At 47.6% G+C, this 19,823-nt stretch overlaps 1 protein-coding gene across 2 annotated transcripts in view; it reads left to right on the forward strand.

The window, feature by feature from the left end:
• boc (BOC cell adhesion associated, oncogene regulated) overlaps positions 1-19,823 on the forward strand; it is a 72,546-nt gene that overhangs the window by 40,576 nt on the left and 12,147 nt on the right. For both annotated transcript variants that reach the window (XM_034169354.1, XM_034169347.1), the window contains exons 4-12: positions 3,257-3,403; positions 14,915-15,058; positions 15,220-15,513; positions 16,070-16,342; positions 16,427-16,695; positions 16,797-16,962; positions 17,248-17,316; positions 17,636-17,845; positions 17,990-18,165. In XM_034169354.1, the coding sequence (XP_034025245.1) occupies positions 3,257-3,403; positions 14,915-15,058; positions 15,220-15,513; positions 16,070-16,342; positions 16,427-16,695; positions 16,797-16,962; positions 17,248-17,316; positions 17,636-17,845; positions 17,990-18,165 (1,748 nt within the window). The remainder of the gene's footprint in view (positions 1-3,256; positions 3,404-14,914; positions 15,059-15,219; positions 15,514-16,069; positions 16,343-16,426; positions 16,696-16,796; positions 16,963-17,247; positions 17,317-17,635; positions 17,846-17,989; positions 18,166-19,823) is intronic.

The raw sequence follows: 19,823 nt of genomic DNA on the forward strand, positions 1-19,823 counted from the left end.
TGTTTTGGGTGAAGTGATGTACGAGGCTGCCACAGTTTGAAAAACTCAAGGTGTCTCAGGCCAGTTGAGACAAGATCCTCACACGAGATGAGACGTGATGTCACATTCTCCGCACCCATAACCTGGGACGCATTCACTCTTCAACCTGTTACTCACTTCCCTCCTCCACCTCTCAGCATCTTAACCTTCCACACGTCGGCTTCTTGTGCTAATATATTAAACACTGTGCTTTTCAGAAAGCACGCGCAGGGTGACATTACGGATTAGAACAGTACAAGATGAATCCGGTTGAGATAACCACACGTACAGCGAGAGTGTTTGTCTTGGATCCCTGGAAAATAAAATGTAATTTAATAACGGCCTCTCTCCGTTCTCTCTTCGTTCTGCCTGATGAGTTGCTCCACAGGCAGTGAGTGCACGTCTTAGATGTGCGCACGTTTTTTGGGGATCAGAACACTCTGTTGCCAGACCCTCCTTGCTATCAGAATCTGTGCTATTTTGGCAGAACTTAAAAGGCCTCGTTTGTATTCTGGTGCCGGCAGCCAGCCTGTGTTTGCTGCAGAGATGTGCGTGTGTGTGCACAACACATTGCACAGGCGCAGGCCTCCTACCTCTACAAATAAAGATGATGAATGCACTGTCTCTCTCTCTGTCTCAAAATATTTCACTCGGCCTTGCCAGGCAGCCGTGGTGTGGGAGGTCTGTTCACATTATGAACGCCATCAATCCTCCATCCTGCTTCTTCTCGCCCGGGACCTGCATGATACAAGTGCACACAAGCATACATGCACGTGCTCTTGTGCATGTGTCTGCACCTGAGAGGCACCCATGCGGGGTTGTTCTTGAGAAGCATGTGGGGGCATAAAAGGTGTAGTTGAAGGAATTTGGGAGAAACCGTCAGGAGGAGGAAGGTGGGTTGGATAGATGTACTGGGGAAGGGGCGGTGGGGGTGCTATAAAAACAGCACCTGATTGATTTAGCAAATGGAGCTCCACACAGTCTCTTCTTTAAAGCTTTTTACCTCCAACACACAAACACCACTTACGGCCACATCCTGGGATTCTCATCTTTCAGAATAAGAGGTCAAAAACAGTTGACGATGGTGCTGCACCTCCACAGCCCCCATTCCTCCCTTCAAAGCTCCACAGACTTAAAGACAGATCCAGGACGCATGGAGAATAAATCAGGTCTTTGCAGTGAAGGTTTTTTTCTCTCTCCTGCTCTCTCTGTCAGTAGTTTGAGTAAATGGCCGACACTTAGTCGGGCTATGTTCTGTCGATGCAGTAAACTCTGCTTATTTAATTAGCGGTGTATAAAAAACCCCTCATCAGCTGACTGCATGTACCAGCAGCTTGGACTCGTCCATTTTTCAAAGAGTCACCGATCCTAATAAAACACACTAGTAGTAGCACCTCTGGACAAGCTGGCGAGAAGCCATGTTTGTTAAGAATAAATCAACAAAGATTGGTAAGACATTTAATTACGTTTTTGGAAACGTTTAAATTACCTTTCATTTCACTGTTGGACTCCTTCATGGCAAATTTCTCCAGTTGTTGCATTCTCATTCCACCCCCCCCCCCCCCCCCCCCCCGTTAGTATCCTTTTTAAAATCTGTAAAAATATTGTGGTACATTTTTCTTATATTTGGCTAAAATGGAGAAGTAAGACATTTCTTTGCGTCCACTGGCCTAGGTGGACATCCTGGTCGAGTGTTTGCACACCCTAGTGCCCTTGGCTTCAGTCACAGCCTGGGTTACTACACCTAACAATCCGACTCAGTCAACTAAGTTGCAGTTCTGGTGACAGCAACACATTTAGGTTAGAGCAGTGTCATCTTCCTGCAATTATGCCAGCATTTCTGTTGGTAAAATAGCATTTATTAACAGTCATCCTCATCCTGATTGGATTTTGGACACTTGGACCGTCAACACTATCCCTGCTGAAAGAGTTTAGAGACTTTTCCTCAAGTGAACCCCAGTATGGGATCGCCGACATAAAGGCGGAATGAACCTCAACAGACTTCACTCTGGAGTCTGAAGAACCGTCACTGCTGCATCAGATTTGTGTGATTGTGAAAAAAGATGGTCCACCAACCACTTCATCGGGACAAAGTCTACACAACTGAACAAACAAACCTCCATTGAAACATGATTTCAGTGATGAACCAGTTTCAGTTGAGGGAGGAGCTCAGCAGTGACACCACCAAGTGAGGTGATCTGCTCTTGACATTTTCCCCCCTCTTTCTTAAAGCTACAGTAAGTAGGATTTAGTGTCATCTAGTGGTGAAGTTGCAAATCACATTATGCTGTCACTGGGCAGGATTTTGTTTCATGTCATGTTTTTGCTTCTTTAATGATGGGTATTGATGTTGCCTTGCCTTCTCTTGTGATGAGCAATTTGTATGATCCTCTATTTCACAAAAATAAGGGTTCTCAAAGTAGTTAGCCGGCACTAGCAACCAGTAGACAGTGCATACAGGATCAACTGCTGATTCTGCTTCTTTTTTCTTCAATCTGCTGACCGTGCTGCATAAATGTGAAAGGTGGAGTAAGTATGTCACTTTTCAGCTACTGTATCAACATGGCGGTGCAAAATGGTAGCGGGCATTGGGGGGGCTGCTCTCATGTAGATATGAAGTGCCATTCTGAGCTTATGAAAACACATCAAATCATTAATGCAGGTAATTATACACTAATAACAGATGGTAGTAAATGCTATATTCCATTTATGCTAATAATAAACACTCTTAAATCCTACACACTGTAGCTTTAATAACAGACTTGTTTCCTCCTAATCTGATATGGATGTCTTTCTCAGAACCTGTAGCATCGACACCTTTCACCTATGACCCTGTGGCCCAGGCCTCCAGCCCTCTCTTGCTGGGGTTTAGGAGGCCAGAGGTCAGATGAGAGTCTGTGCTGTGCAGACTGTGTGTCTGCAGCATGGGCTCATAGCCCACGGCCCAGTAATCCCACTCCTGTTTCCCACAGGGTCTAAAACTGATTCAGTCCTACTGATGTTAGAAACCAACTTGAGTGGTTCCTACAACCATTTTAGGCATTACTGTCTCCTGTAGAGTGACATGAGTATGAAGTAGAAGTAGTAGCTTTGAATCATCCGGTTAAAGATGGGTATAGACCACAGACAGAACAGCACTGAAATGATCAACAAGAGAAACCTTGTGCAACACTGATGTGATGACTGTCATTTTCCTGTGTGTTTTTTAAATTTTTTTATTTTTTATTTTTCTTTTCAGAGCTGCGTGACTTTGAGCCTGATGACCAGCAGGAAATCGAGGTGGATGAAGGAAACACAGCTGTTATTGAGTGTCACCTCCCCGAAAGCCAACCAAAGGCGCAAGTTCGCTACAGCGTCAAACAGGAATGGCTGGAGACGTCCAAAGGTACAGTCCTGCTGTTAAAAATCTCTCACAACACTCTCTCCACTTTCCCATTTATTTCCATGCTGTCGTCAGAAGTTACTGGAATGCTATAATCCTGCTCTCCAGGCCATTATAAAAGCAGTGATAAGAGAGAGTTATCTCGAACACTGAAACGTGGGAATGCTGGTGTTTATTTTTCAAATGATTTATTCTGATTGCCGGGAAGAGAAGAAACGCTGTCGTGGTTTGTGGCTGGTGTTCTGATGATGCCTGGAAGCTGTAGGTACTGATAACTGTGGCTTATCTGTGAGGAAATGAAGACCACATTAAGGAGCATTTATCTACATGGTCTCCTTCAGATTCTAGGGCGCCACCCTGTGGTCCCTGCTGACATTTTAATGCACATTATGTTCATGCATCATCACAGTTTGAAAATAGCATGCAACATTGATCGTTGTACCTTTTTTTTTTTTTTTTTTTTTTTTTTTTTTTTTACTCTTCCAAGTTCTTGTGGCCTCTTCAGGAGGATTGCAAAGCCAAAACTGGAGGGTGATGACAGAAAGACAGGCACATATGTGACCGATCCAAACTACATACTGTCCACATAAAATTTAGTGAGTCTGCTAATGTTTCCTCATAGATATGAAACAGTAACTATCATCTTTCACAAGTGATGTGTATTTGCATCCTGCACAGGGAAGATCCAAGTCAGTCTAATGCTGCATTTACACATAATGACGGCAAGTCATGAATGCCACGAAGTATACATTCTTGGCCACTGATCAGCCAGATGTGTGGCTTCACGCAGCTCTTGTCTCATGCGTTTTCAGACATCAGGCTCAGCAGCAGCAGCAGGTGGAAGACCTGCAGGAGCACGCTGAGGAACATTGGGGTGAGACTTTTAGCTGACTTGGCGTCACTGTTCTTCAGCATATTGCAGCAATGACACTGAATGCGGTGCAGCAGGGTTTAATTGTGCGCACGTCAGAGAAGAACACTGTCACGCTCTATTAAGGATCACCACTAATCAAGACGGATCAACATGCTCAGTTGCGACCCTCCACGACATTGAGGTGAAATGAGGGTGGTGCGTGACATTCGTGGAAGATTTTTTGACAGTCAAAAACATGCTCCACGAAAATTACAAATATCACGCACCAACACGCATTATTAAGGAACCTATTCAGATGCGTTAAGTCACGTTAAGAATGTCAGGAATGTGCGAAGAATGATGCAAATATCACATTCGTGATGCGTCCTGCCTATGTGTAAATGCAGCATAACATAATAACTAATGTTGGGAAAGTGTCAGTACACGGACCCACAACAGGGGGCGCAAATGAACGGACAATGGAGAAAGTCAAATAACAAGGCTTTACTGTTGTGAACGTGCACAACGAATACAACCAATCACGAAATGGACAACAGTCAATTCACAAAAGTGTCGTGTGGGCAGGCTCGAAGATAGGAGACGCCTCTCCAAGGTAAGACCCGAACCACACGGCTTCCTCCGCCACAGGACCCCGGAAATACTGGAGCCGCCAAGTCCCGAACTCCCAGGTGGCCACTGCCTCCGCGTGTCGGACCTGGTACTGCTGGCGAGGAACAAAGAACAGTTAGATGGGGGCGCGTTTGCACCCAAGACTCCGAACAGCAGGGAAGTTACCTCCACCTCTCGTTGGAACAGTAACCCACAAGCTATACACTAATCCAAAAGGATATACTCCGTCAGCTTTGATACGTTACCTCGTAGGTAGAAACGATATCTCGGCAATGAGGTGGAGGTGCCGTCCTGCTGATATACCCCACAGATGATTGCCGTCAGCTGTCTCAGGTGATGGGTGACAGCTGTCACCGTAGCTGCTCACGTGAGGGCGGCGGCGCCCTCTGGTGCCTGGAGCCCGCACTCCAGGCAGGGCGCCCTCTGGTGGTGGTGGGCCAGCAGTACCTCCTCTTCAGCGGCCCACACAACAGGACCCCCCCCCCTCAACGGGCGCCTCCTGGCGCCCGACCGGGCTTGTCCGGGTGGCGACGGTAGAAGTCGGCCAGGAGGGCCGGGTCCAGGATGAAGCTCTTCTTCACCCAGGAGCGTTCTTCGGGACCGTACCCCTCCCAGTCCACCAGATATTGAAAGCCCGGCCCATCCGTCGGACGTCCAACAACCGGCGCACTGTCCAAGCCGGCTCGCCATCGATGATCCGGGCAGGAGGTGGTGCCGGACCGGGTGTACAGAGGGGTGAGGTGTGATGGGGCTTGAGCTTTGACACATGAAATACTGGGTGGATCCGCAGTGAGGCTGGAAGCCGAAGCCTCACTGCGGCGGGATTGATGACCTTGAGAATTTAAAACGGTCCTATGTATCTGTCCTGCAGTTTTGGGGGGAGGCCACCTTTAGCGGGATGTCCTTCGTGGACAACCACACTTCCTGCCCGGGGCGATACGTAGGGGCCGGGGTCCGCCGCCGGTCTGCATGGGTCTTCGCCCTCAGCCAGGCCTTCAACAAAGCAGAACGGGCGGCACGCCACAACCCGAACGGCACTTCCGCAGGTGGGCCTGGACCGAGGGCACACCGACCTCTCCCTCAACCACCGGGAACAGTGGGGGCTGATACCCCAAACACACCTCAAAGGGGGAGAGGCCGGTGGCTGATGACACTTGACTGTTGTGGGCGTACTCGATCCAGGCCAGAGTGAGTACTCCCAGGCCGGCCGGGTGCGCGGCTGTCACACAACGCAGTGTTTGCTCCATTTCTTGATTGGCCCGCTCTGCTTGCCCGTGGTCTGGGGGTGATACCCGGACGAGAGACTGACCGTGGCCCCCAGTTTCCCGTCAAAAGCTCCTCCAGACATGCGAGGAGAACTGGGGAACCGCGATCGGAGACGATGTCTGATGGTATCCCATGCAGGCGGACGACATGGTGGACCAGGAGGTCCGCTGTCTCCCTGGGCCGTTGGGAGCTTCGGGAGGGCCACGAAGTGGGCCGCCTTGGAGAATCGGTCCACTATCGTGAGGATCACGGTGTTTCCCTGGGACGGCGGGAGGCCCGTGACAAAATCCAGGCCGATGTGGGACCAGGGGCGATGAGGCACGGCAGCGGCTGTAGCAGTCCCGGAGCCTTGCGATGGTCGGCCTTGCCCCTGGCGCAGGTGGTACAGGCCTGGACATAGTCCCGGACGTCGGCCTCCAGGGACGCCCACCAGAAGCGCTGCCGGACAACTGCCACGGTTCTTCGCACCCCTGGATGACAGGAGAGCTTAGAGCCGTGACAGAAGTCCAGGACTGCAGCTCTTGCCTCTGGTGGAACGTAAAGTCTGTTCTTTGGTCCAGTCCCGGGGTCCGGGCTTCGTGCCAGGGCCTCCCGGACGATTCTCTCTACGTCCCAGGTGAGGGTGGCCACGATAGTGGACTCCGGGATGATAGGTTCCGGTGGATCCGACAACTCCGCTTTGACCTCGTCTTCGTGTACCCGGGACAAGGCATCCGATTTCTGGTTCTTGGTCCCGGGCCGGTAGGTGATGCGGAGTCAAAACGGCCGAAGAACAGTGACCAGCGGGCTTGCCTGGGATTCAGCCGCTTGGCGGTCCTGATATACTCCAGGTTCCGGTGGCCAGTGAAAACCGTGAATGGCACGGACGTCCCCTCCAACAGGTGTCTCCACTCTTCAGAGCCTCTTTCACCGCAAGGGAGTTCTCGTTGCCGACGTCATAGTTCCGTTCAGGCCGGGGTCAACCTGCGGGAAAAATAGGCACACCGGATGAAGGACCTTATCGGTCTTTCCACTCTGGGACAGCACAGCTCCTATCCCTGAGTCCGAGGCGTCACTTCAACCACTAACTGGCGACTAGGACGGGCTGCACCAGAACGGGTGCAGACGAGAAGCGCCGTTTCAACTCCTTGAACGCAGCCTCGCAACGATCCGACCAGGTGAAGGGGACTTTTGGTGAGGTCAGGGGCTGTCAGGGGGCTAACAACCTGACTGTAGCCTTTAATGAACCTCCTGTAGAAATTCGCAAAGCCGAGGAACTGTGCAGCTTCCTACGGCTTGTGGGTTGGGGCCAGTCTCCTCACCGCAGGCAACCTTTGGCCGGATCAGGGTGCGACGGAGTTGGGGGAGATGATGAACCCAGGAAGGACAAAAGAGGTGCGGTGAAACTCACACTTCTCGCCCTTAACAAACAGCCGGTTCTCCAATAACCCGCTGCAGGACCTGACGTACATGCCGGACATGAGTCTCAGGATCCGGAGAAAAAGATGAGTATAATCGTCTAGATATACGAAGACGAACCGGTGCAGGAAGTCCCGCATAACGTCGTTAACCAAGGCTTGGAACGTCGCGGGGGCGTTTGTGAGGCCGAACGGCATTACCAGGTACTCAAGTGACTAAGGGGGTGTTGAATGCCGTCTTCCCCTCGTCTCCCTTCCGGATCCGAACCAGATGATCGCGTTTCTAAGATCAAGCTTTGGTAAAAATCTTGGCTCTCATGCAAGGGGCTTGAACACCGAATCCACAGGTGGTAAGGGTATCGTGTTGCGAACCGTGATTCGTTCAGCCCCCTATAATCGATGCATGGACGAAGTCCGCCATCTTTTTTACCCACGAAAAAGAAACCTGCGCCCATCGGGGAGGTGAATTTCGGATCAACCCGGCAGCTAACGAGTCCCGGATGTAGGTCTCCATTGATTCGCGCTCAGGCCGTGAGAGGTTGTACAGTCTACTGGACGGGAACCCACTGCCTGGAACCAAATCGATGGCACAATCGTACGGACGGTGGGGGGGGAGTGGTGAGCGCCAGATCCTTGCTGAACACGTTGACAAGGTCGTGGTACTCCACCGGCACCGTCCCCAGATTGGGCGGGACTCTGACCTCCTCCTTAGCTTGGAGCCGGGAGGAACCGAGGAACCTAGACACACCCGATGGCAGGTCTCGGCTCCACTGAACCACTACCCCGGACGGCCAATCAATCCGGGGATTGGTGCTTCAACATCCAGGGAAAGCCTAAACCACACGGGAAGTGGCCTGAGTCACAAAAAACTCGATCACCTCCCGGTGGTTTCCTGACACCACAGCGTTACAGGTGGTGTCTTATGTGTGATCGGAGGGAGCAGGGAGCCATCTAGCGCTCGACCTGCACAGGCGAGGTAAGCGCCACCAGAGGGAGCCCTATCTCCCTGGCCCATCTGCAGTCCAACAGATTCCCCTCAGAGCCCGTGTCCACCAGTGCTGGGGCCTTCAGGGTTAAATCCTCATACAGGATCGTGACTGGGAGTCGTGTAGCAATGTGGGTGTGTCCCACGTGAATGTCTCGGCCCACCCCTAGCCCGTCTCTAGGGGCGGGCGTTGGTGTTGTAAACCGCTCGGGCAGTCTCCTCACATGGTGCTCTAGTGCACCACAAACAAAACAAGCTCCATGGGCCCGTCTCCTCTGTGCAGCTGGTGCCCTAAATGTTGCCCTACTCGTGTCCATAGCTTCGTCAGTAGGGGGAGCTGTGACCCCACGGAGCGCAGGGGCCGTGGAGCGTGGGGAAGGCGGAGCGCGGTCGGAACCGGAAGGGAGAGGGACGGCGCGTGCCCGGCCACGCCCTTCGTCTCGTTCCCGCCGACGTTCTTCTAACCGGTTGTCCAACCGTATGACAAGATCGATAAGCCCGTCTAAATCCCGCGGTTCGTCCTTAGCCACCAGGTGCTCCTTGAGAACCAAAGACAGTCCGTTACAAAGGCGGCGCGGAGGGCAGCGTTATTCCAGCCGGATCTCGCAGCCGCGATGCGGAAGTCGACTGCATAAACAGCTGCGCTCCGGCGCCCCTGTCTCATTGACAGTAGCACGGTTGAAGCGGTCTCGCCCCTATTAGGGTGATCGAACACGGTTCTGAGCCCCCTCACAAACCCATCGTATGTCAGAAGGAGCCGTGAATTCTGCTCCCAGAGCGCTGTAGCCCAAGCGCGTGCCTCACTGCGAAGCAGGTTTATGACATAAGCTACTTTACTAGCATTGGTCGCGTACATAACGGGACGCTGTGCGAAGACGAGCGAACACTGCATCAGAAAATCCGCGCACGTCTCCACACAGCCTCCGTACGGCTCAGGAGGGCTTATGTATGCTTCCGGGGAAGGAGGGAGAGGTCGTTGAACAACCAGTGGAACGTCAACGTTACGCACAGGATCTAAGGGGAGGGAGAGCCGCAGCGGCGCCCGGAGGGCGCGCTTCCACCTGCGCGGCGAGAGCCTCCACCCTGCGGTTCAGGAGGACGTTCTGCTCGGTCATGAAATCCAACCGAGTCGTGAAAGCGGTGAGGATCCACTGCAACTCACCGATTACCCCTCCCGCGGACGCCTGCGCGTCCTGTTCTTCCATTGGCCGTTCAACAGCCGGTTGACGCCCCTCGGGATCCATGGCGTGGCCGAGATATCCTGTTGGGAAAGTGTCAGTACACGGACCCACAACAGGGGGCGCAAATGAACGGACAATGGAGAAAGTCAAATAACAAGGCTTTACTGTTGTGAACGTGCACAACGAATACAACCAATCATGAAATGGACAACAGTCAATTCACAAAAGTGTCGTGTGGGCAGGCTCGAAGATAGGAGACGCCTCTCCAAGGTAAGACCCGAACCACACGGCTTCCTCCGCCACAGGACCCCGGAAATACTGGAGCCGCCAAGTCCCGAACTCCCAGGTGGCCACTGCCTCCGCGTGTCGGACCTGGTACTGCTGGCGAGGAACAAAGAACAGTTAGATGGGGGCGCGTTTGCACCCAAGACTCCGAACAGCAGGGAAGTTACCTCCACCTCTCGTTGGAACAGTAACCCACAAGCTATACACTAATCCAAAAGGATACACTCCGTCAGCTTTGATACGTTACCTCGTAGGTAGACACGATATCTCGGCAATGAGGTGGAGGTGCCGTCCTGCTGATATACCCCACAGATGATTGCCGTCAGCTGTCTCAGGTGATGGGTGACAGCTGTCACCGTAGCTGCTCACGTGAGGCGGCGGCGCCCTCTGGTGCCTGGAGCCCGCACTCCAGGCAGGGCGCCCTCTGGTGGTGGTGGGCCAGCAGTACCTCCTCTTCAGCGGCCCACACAACAAACTAATCCAGGTTCTAAACTGGTTTCATCAAGTATTTTTGTATTATACTCAAATGATGTATTAAGACAGGGGTGCCCAACCTTTCTTGAACAGAGATCTACTTTCTTTTTTTTTTTTACTTTTTATTTGTGCTTTTTCAAATTATTACAAAGACATAACATTAGAACTTAATCTGTGGGGTTCTATCAAAAAGGAAAGACAAGATTATACAGTAGACAGAGTTTTATAATCAATCCACTTTGACCATCGTTTCTCAAATTTACCAGCTTTCAACCTCAGACAATGAGTAATTTTTTCCATCAAATAAATTTCCTCGATTATGTCAATCCACTATTGTATTTCCAGTGGGTCGCTTTTTAACCAATTCCTTGTTATAACTTTTTTGCTGGCCACAAGCATAATTTTAAACAAATAGAAGTCTTCAGTTTTAATAATTCCTTCATGTAGCAAGCCCAAGTATACAACACGTGGGTCGTTAAGAATTGTGTAGCCTGGTATTTCTCCCATTACTTTTGCAAGATTTTCCCAAAACAAAACAATTTTTGAACACTTCCAAAATATATGAGCATGATTGGCATTCTGAACCCCACACAATCTCCAGCATTGTTGTTTTTTCAGTTGTTTGCTTTTGATCTTTGGAGTAATAAAGTATCACACCACGTTTTTCCAACCAAATTCTCTCCATTGTCTTGAAGTGGTTGAAGTGTGCTGTGAGAGACATATAGAGTGCCAATCATCCTCTGACAATTCAATATTCAGTTCTTTTTCCCATTTTTGTTTTATATACCAAGTATTATTCTTGTTTGCATTTTGCAATGATTTATAGTCTTGATACAGTTTTGCGGGGTAATTGTCTATATGCCTTGGTCATAATTTCTACTAAATCGCTGCCCTTATTTGTCTAATGTTTTCTAATTTCTGAGTTGTAAAAATGTCTTAATTGGAAATACCTAAATAATTTAGACTTACCGAGATCAAATTCCTGTTTAATTTTCTCAAAAGATTTAAAAATATTTCCTTCTACCAATGTGCATATGGCTGTGATTCCCTTATCAACCCATTTTATAAAGGTGGCATCCAGTTGTCCACCTCCAAATTTTGGGGAGTACGCTGGCCACACCAAAACTCTACAGTCACCCTCAGTCCCACATCTATTCACCACATCCCACCAGAATTTAATAGTTGTCTCAATAGTAAGTAAGTCCCTTCGGCTGCTCCCTTGTTTGCACTCGGGGTCGCCACAGCAAATCCAAGGTGGATCTGCATGTTGATTTGGCACAGGTTTTACGCCGGATGCCCTTCCTGACGCAACTCCACATTACATGGAGAAATGTGGCAGGGGTGGGATTTGAACCCAGAACTGTCTCAATAATAGGATTCATATTTTCCGGTTGTGTCTTGTGTTTTTCACCAAGTTTTGTTTGTGTTTGACAAGTATAGTAATTTATCTCAATTTGTTTCCATTTTGATTCATATTCTGGTAAACACCAGTAGGCAGTGTATCTTAGCTGAGCAGCCAGAAAATAATTTTTAAAATTTGGGAGGGCCAGCCCACCCTGTTTTTTCTCAAGTTGGAGTGTTTTTAATTTAATCCTGGGCTTTGTTGCCCTCCAAATAAATCTACATACAAGTTTATCCCACTTGGCAAATTGTTTATCTGGAATTTGAATTGGTAAGGAGATGAATAAATACAATAGGCGAGGCAGCACATTCATTTTTATGACCTCAATTCTAGAACTGAGATCCATAGTCAGAGTTGCCCATGTTGTCAGATCTTTTTGAATTACGACATTAATCTTATAATAATTCTCCTCATACAGTTGGTTTGGATCTCTAGTTAGATGTACTCCAGGATAATTTATTTTATCTAAGTCCCATTTTAGTTTATATTTTCATCTGATTGAAGCTCTGGGGCTGTATTTGATACATAGGATTTGAGTTTTTGAAATATTTAATTTGTACCCAGATTTTCCTTCCAAAATATTTGAGAATTTTTAGCAGCTGGGGAAATGTATTATCAGGATTCTGGAGGAATACAATAACGTCATCCGCAAATAGACCTATTCTTTGTTCTTCCCTCGAAACCCTAATTCCCACCAGCTTACTGCTTTGTCGTATATGTTGAGCCAATGGTTCAATAAACAGTGCGAAGAGGGAGGAGCTTAAGCAACAGCCTTGCCTGGTGCCTCTAAATAACTCGAAGCTGTCCGTCAGATCTCCATTTATTTTCAGAGATCTACTTTTAAAGTTGACAGTGTATCGAGATCTAGCAAACCATTTCAAAACCATCGCATAGCCGCAATATAGTATCGTGCACCAATATAATAACAATTTTCTGGCACAAATATAAAGTTTTAATAGCAATAATACATTATTGCAATAAGTGTGCATGGTGCAAAGAATAAACACATATAGGTCTAGGACTGGCCCATAGCAACACAACAAACAACTCAAATTATGCAATTCCTAGTTCAAATTGGAAAAGTTTTTCCCTACCTTAGTGGGACTTCTGGCACTGAGAGGATGCAGCTAGTCTCTCGTAGTCTGGGTGGTAGGAGCTGAGCACCAGCCATAAGCAGGCCGCAAAGTGGTCATCCGTAGGGCTGGGTATCAGTCAGAAATTTTTGATACTGGTACCAATTCCGATACCTTCACTTCGATACCAGTTCCCGAATGATACTTTTTTCGATACCAATTTTATAAGATCAGTTCAAACAAAAAGAAAATTGCTTTACATCTAGTACAAATCTTGAGTTTTATTTTTCAGCTTTGGTAATTTTCCACTCCAAGCAGTTTTCTTACAGAAAAAAATAACAAATTTAATTTAATTTATTTGTTTATTTGACAGGGACAGTGCAATCAGACATAAAGCAAGCATGTGTTTGCAACTGATGTGATGCACAAAGAGTTTATAGCTACAGCTAATTCACACTACCTATCCCTGGTTGAGCCTTTCTACAATTTACATAATTCATAATTCTACAATTTACATGATTCAAAATTCTACAATTTACATAATTAACAACCTCATTCACCATTCACATCTACAATTTTCCTGCATTTCCACACAACACACATCTATAATATACAAATTCTAAAAACTGAATTTCTATATATTAACACACTCACTCCTTCATTCAGTCTTTCCTTTACCCTCTCTTTCACTCACAGTGCTATTTACACATGGGTACAACATTGGCAACTTTTAAGCCAAAACTTGAGCCTGGAGGAGGTGAACAACCTAAACTCAGATATGGTCTTGAGCTCGAGTGGTAGTGAATTCCACAGCTTTATGCTTTAAAAAGAAAAAGCAGACTGACCAAATGAAGTCTTACAATGTGGGATAATAATGTGTGTGTAAATAATTTCCAGTGCAAAAGAACACTTCCTTTCAGACATTTTGGCATGCCTGTCACTCCATAACTCTGAGCTGAACTCAGCCAGCTGCTGCACATCAGCGCAGGACATCTCATTTTAGTTTTTTAAGTTAAATTTAAGTTATTAATTCCGACCAGTGTTGTGCCAAATTCAGCACCCCTGCCACGCAGCGTTTGGGGAGTGAGAACGGAATGGAGGACGATTCTTGTTTCTTTCTCGCAACAAGACAGGAGTCCCAGTTAGTGACTTTAATCCGCACAAAAGTGACTCACAATTGACATATTTTAATGGCTTTGAGAGGGGTTAAGAAGCAGATTTACCGCTTCTGAAAGCAGCGAAGCAAAGAGCCAATGAAGCAGTGGGTCAGAGCAGTGCTTCATTGCTTCAAGCTTCAAAGCGATGCAGTTGCAGTTGTGGAGTCCAGTGGTGGAGATTTTGAATCAAGCTGCTCGTGTTCTGTAACGTCCCCAGGCGGACTTGAATGCTGAGAAGAGGACGGCTGCAGACCGCTCTTCTTGCATGTGATTAACCTCTGGGTACCGAAACTTGGCACCGAAAGACGAGGCATGTTTCGATACTATGTACTTCCGAAGCATTTCGGTCGGTGCCACAAAAGAACCAAAGTTCGGTACCCAGCCCTAGTGTATTGAAGGCAAACCCTGTTGCATATAGTTAACTTTGATCCACCAGATTGATCAAAAGAGCAAACTTGTTTTGTCTATGTAATATTCCATAGACGTGTCTGCCACCTGCTGGGTGGGTTATACTCTGGAGAAATTATCAAAAATAAGAACAGCTGTGGTTGAGAAGTCCTTTTTGATTTTTCCCTTTTTCACTTGGGTTTAGTCAGTAGCGTGCAGTGTTATAATTTCAACATGGGGAAAAAAACCCAATAGCTGGATGGATGGGCATTCTTCAAGGATGTTTAGCTCAGTTTGAAGCTGATGTGTGCATTGACTTACGACCACCTACAGCCAAGCTGTAAATAATCAAACCATCCGTATGAAATGCTAAACTTTACGTTTCTCATGTCATTATCTGTCTCATCTTTGTTTTTTCCTTCAGGTAACTACCTCATCATGCCATCAGGGAACCTACAGATAGCCAATGCCACGCAGGAAGATGAGGGGCCATACAAGTGTGCTGCGTACAACCCCATCACTCAGGAGGTCAAAACGTCCACCTCTACTGACCGCCTGCGCATACGCCGTGAGTGTCCACCCACAACGTTCTAATTGGAAGGAAAAACCAAGTGTCATTGTGTGTCTTCCATAATTAATGCTGTTTGACAGAAGACAAGTATGAAAAATATGTTTAATAAATAATTACATATCTGACATTCAGGGGTGTTGGTTTTCGTTTTTTCCCAGGCTCTACGTCTGAGGCAGCTCGTATCATTTACCCACCAGCACCTCGTTCAATCATGGTTACCAAAGGCCAGCGGCTGGTGCTCGAGTGTGTAGCCAGTGGCATCCCTACGCCACACGTCATGTGGGCAAAAGATGGGCGGGACCTGCGTTTCCATAATAACACACGCTTCCTACTCAGCAACCTGCTGATTGACGCTGTGGGCAATGGCGACTCGGGCACTTACGTCTGTCAGGCCGACAATGGCATTGGATCGAGCAGCGCCGCCAAGGCACTCTACGATGTGCAAGTGTTCGGTGAGTGGACAATGTCTGTCGTCATGAATTTAAAGAAGTGTGAAATGTAATGACCCCAAACTAAATTGTTGAATGTAGCTTGCCTGTAAAGTTCATAGCGAATGTTGTTTGTGCAATTGAATCAACAAAGGTTTTTCTGAGAGGAGTTTTTTTTCTGTGGCATGGATTTAATAATTACGCCGACTCCTGTTTGGCGGCCAGAGGAGACTGAGGTCTGTGTGTGTATGGGCGTGTGGCGTTGTGTTAGACAGAGTCTGTGGAGACACAGCGGCCTATTCTGTAGCCGGGTTTGATTGAGTGCGTCTCCATTATGGATGACTGTTTTCACAGTGATTTTCTGTGGGCTCGTCTCGCTGCAGCTGGCTCTAATTAAAGTCAGAGAGCTGCTGCAGCTGTAACGAGCTCCGTCTCTCCCCAATTCACAAGCAGCCAACCATCAATTAGCTGGCTCGGCCCACCTCGCACTCTGCGCACGCGCGTGCACAGTCGCCATTCTCCTCACGATTGAAGTCTTGTGGTCACGTTGTTTGTGCCTCTTCCTCGCCGTCTCCCACAGAGCCTCCTCAGGTGACAGTGGAGCTGCAGCAGCAGGAGGTTGCGTGGGGAGAGACAGTGCGCTTCACCTGCCAGGCGCGCGGTAAACCTGCTCCGACTGTGATGTGGTTCCACAACGCCAGACCTGTCGCCCCATCTCCTCGTCACCGCCTCACCTCCCGCTTCCTGCGCGTGTTCAGTGTGGGCCCGCAGGATGACGGGCTGTACCAGTGCATGGCTGAGAACGGAGTGGGAAGCTCGCAGGATGCTGCTCGCCTCGTTACAGTACCAGCAGGTCAGTTTTGTGACGTCATAAAGCACATTCTTTCTGATCAGAGTGATCAGAGTCGATTTAATCTTGTCTCCGTGTGTATTCCAGGGATTCCATCTCGAGGGAAGCTGCCCTCAATCTTGCGGCCGCTCAGCCCTGATAAGGTGCTGAGAGAGCAGCCGCCTGTGAGGCCCGGAGCCACCGATGCCATGCTGGCTTTGGACTGCTCCAAACTCCCGGGACAAATCCTGCCTGCAGAAGCCCCCATCATTCTTAGCCAGCCACGCACTGGCAAAGCCGACTACTATGAGCTGACCTGGAGGCCTCGCCATGAACGGGGAACCCCAGTGCTGGAGTACATGGTCAAGTACAGAAAGGTGCTGCAAATCTACTACAGTGTTTTTGTGTTCAGTTCTAATTTACTGACTGCACTTTTGATAAATATTGATCACATCTCATGCGTCTTTGTTTTTTTTAGGTGGGAGATCCTTTAGCAGACTGGACCTCCAGTAGTATCTCGGGATCTCTCCATAAGCTGACCCTGTCCAAGCTGCAGCCAGACAGCCTGTACGAGGTGGAGATGACTGCCAAGAACTGTGCGGGTTTGGGTCAGCCTGCCATGATGACATTCAGAACTGGCAAAGGTACGCTGCTGTTCCACTGGCATCTTAATCTGTCTGCTGAGCATTTAATTAAAAATACTGTATAAAATAGTATAAAAATAATGTATTTCCTGATTTTAGTCTAAGATTTTAATTCTGTGTTTTATGTGATTTATGTCCTTTTGTAAATTGTTCTCTGCCCTGTGAAGCGATAATGTAGTGCAACGCCTAAGACAAATTTCCCTAATGGGACAATAAAGTTGACCTTGACCTTGATACCAGTGGTCCCACACTATAACACGGGTGTTCATGTTTTCCTGACTACAGGTCGCAGGGGTGCAGGAGGGCAAAATGACCTGCCGAAAACTCCTGCTGTTCCTTCGCCGAGCCTCTCTCGTAAGCATCGCCTAATCTTCCCACACGGTTGTGTAATTAACTGTACTAACAATAAGTGTCAGTTTTGCGGCGATAACTGTCTTTTACTGTATACAATAAGTCTGTCATCTCTTTTAACATTCTGCTTTTGACTAATATCAACATTTTTCAATCTCTTTCATTCGTCACTGAAGGATGAACTCTCAGTAAGTGCTCTCAGAATGTGGCCATTTCCCTTTTTACTGTCATAATTACCTCGTGGTTTTGCAGATGTTTGCACATTTTTATAAAATATATTTGACGTTGCTTCTATCTGATGCCATTGCTACCTCCTCTGCAGCTCCTGAGGCCCCTGACAAACCCACTGTCTCCACAGCGACAGAAACATCAGCATATGTGACTTGGATCCCGCGTGGTAATCGCGGGTTCCCCATCCAGTCGTTTCAGGTGGAATACAAGAAAGTGAAGAAGGCAGGAGAGGACTGGGTGACTGCGGTGGAGAACATCCCACCAACACGCCTCTCTGTGGAGATCACGGGCCTGCAGAAAGGTCAGCCGCTTGTCTCACACAAATGCGCGCAGGTTTTGGTGGAAACATGCAGAGCAGCACATTGTTAGTTATCAGCACACAGTACAACGGCGCCGTCCTCATCCTGGGGCACAGATTATCAATAATCATTGCCTCCCGCTGCAGGAACATCCTATCGGTTTCGAGTTGTGGCAGTGAACGTGATCGGTTCCAGTCCTCCCAGTGCCCCTTCCAAAGCCTACACAGTGACTGGAGGGCGAACTCACGAACGCCCCGTGGACGGACCGTACATCACCTACAATGAAGCCATCAATGAGACAACCATCATACTCAAATGGACGGTGAGGAGAAAGAAGCTTTTCGACCATTGGTCAATTTACTCTGCAGCCAGTGGAGCAGCAGGTTATTGTAATCACTTGTGTGTCTTTCTGTCAGTGGACAGAATAACTGAAACCGATGAGCAGATTTTTAACAAACTTGGTTGGAATATTCCAGATGACTACCTTTTGGAGTTGGCTGGTCACATTTAGTCAACAGCTAGAGCTAGAGAGGAGATGAGAATGAAGCTCCTCTCATTCAGATGAATGATGTAATTGATAACATCACATCATGAAAATGAGGTTCCCGTACATTTCCTGGATATCTCTATTAAACCAACAGGCTGGTTTGTTGGTCTCACTTCAATCACTCCTCCTGTATCTTCAAATGATTGTTGTACTCTTACAGCACACCATTCTGTGCATGATGTCCTTCATTTATTTTATGTACCTGCTCTAAGATTCACATTATTAGCAGGATTACTGAAAACTGTTTTTTGTGAAATCTGGTGTAATTCTCGGACTTGCCCTTGAAGACAGGCCATTAAATTGTGGGTTAATCTGAGCAAACCTAAAGAGACCACTTTTATTATTATTTTTTTGCCAGATCTTTTCGTTTCATCTCAATAGTTCACATTTGTGTTTAATCTGTAAATCCCATCCCATGGTGCCATGTAGCTTCATTACAGCAGATGACACCCCCCCCCCCCCCCCCCCAATCAATGGAGGATAATAATAATTAAGAGATTAGAAGTAGTCCAGATCAATCACTGAAGGTATGATGTAAAAAAAAAAGCCTCAGAAGGTGATGTGTTCTTTCCCTCAGAGTAGCAGTTCACAAATGAAATGTTTGGAGCAAGCAAAAAGGTAATATTCTGCCACTTTCCCAGCAATGACCACAAAAATAAACTGGTTTCAAGCAATCCGCAGTTAGGAGGCAGAAAGGACACCTTGAATTCCCTAAAACCATTCATGCGCCACCACTAACAAGATTAAATGACTGAAATTTACCAATACGATAACATTTCTTCAGCAAAAAATTCAGTCTTTTTGTTGCCATTACATTGTCCTTTACATGTCCAATGTCATTGGCAGATTTTTTATGGCCAACTGCTTAGCTTTTTCACATTGGCAGGAGCTAAACTGGCTATTTCTGCTTGCTCTTCCACGCTGGCTGTAAAATGGGTTTTTCAGACTCGGCAGTCAGTCCCTCTCGTTGTGAATTGCAGATTGACCCCTCCAGAGGTAGAAATAGCACTATCCTGCAGAAGAAGCATTTTCAACGTCCTGCATATAAGAAGCATTTAAATCCCACGTGATGATAAGGCTGGCTCTAGGCGTTTTCACTCAGACCACCGTCTCAGAACTACTGCATGTGATAAGATAAAGTTTATTGATTCCACAGTGGGGAAAATCACTTGTTGTAGCAGCACGAGTCCTACAGTAGTAAAGAAAAGTAAAATATTTGCAATAAAGAAAAGTGACTAAAATATATTGCAGTGTTTGCTCGTGGGTGCATAAATGCTAATGTGAACAGATTACGTGAAAAATACAAGTGAGTATATATATGAATAAGTATGTATAGATATGGTAAAAATTATTGCACAGGATAAATTGCACAGTTGTGCTTGTAATAAAGCACAAAAGGTGGAAGAAGATGTAGTTAATACTGCAAAATCAGC

This window comes from Thalassophryne amazonica, chromosome 1 (genome assembly GCF_902500255.1).
Source record: "Thalassophryne amazonica chromosome 1, fThaAma1.1, whole genome shotgun sequence".
Classification (NCBI taxonomy): domain Eukaryota; kingdom Metazoa; phylum Chordata; class Actinopteri; order Batrachoidiformes; family Batrachoididae; genus Thalassophryne; species Thalassophryne amazonica.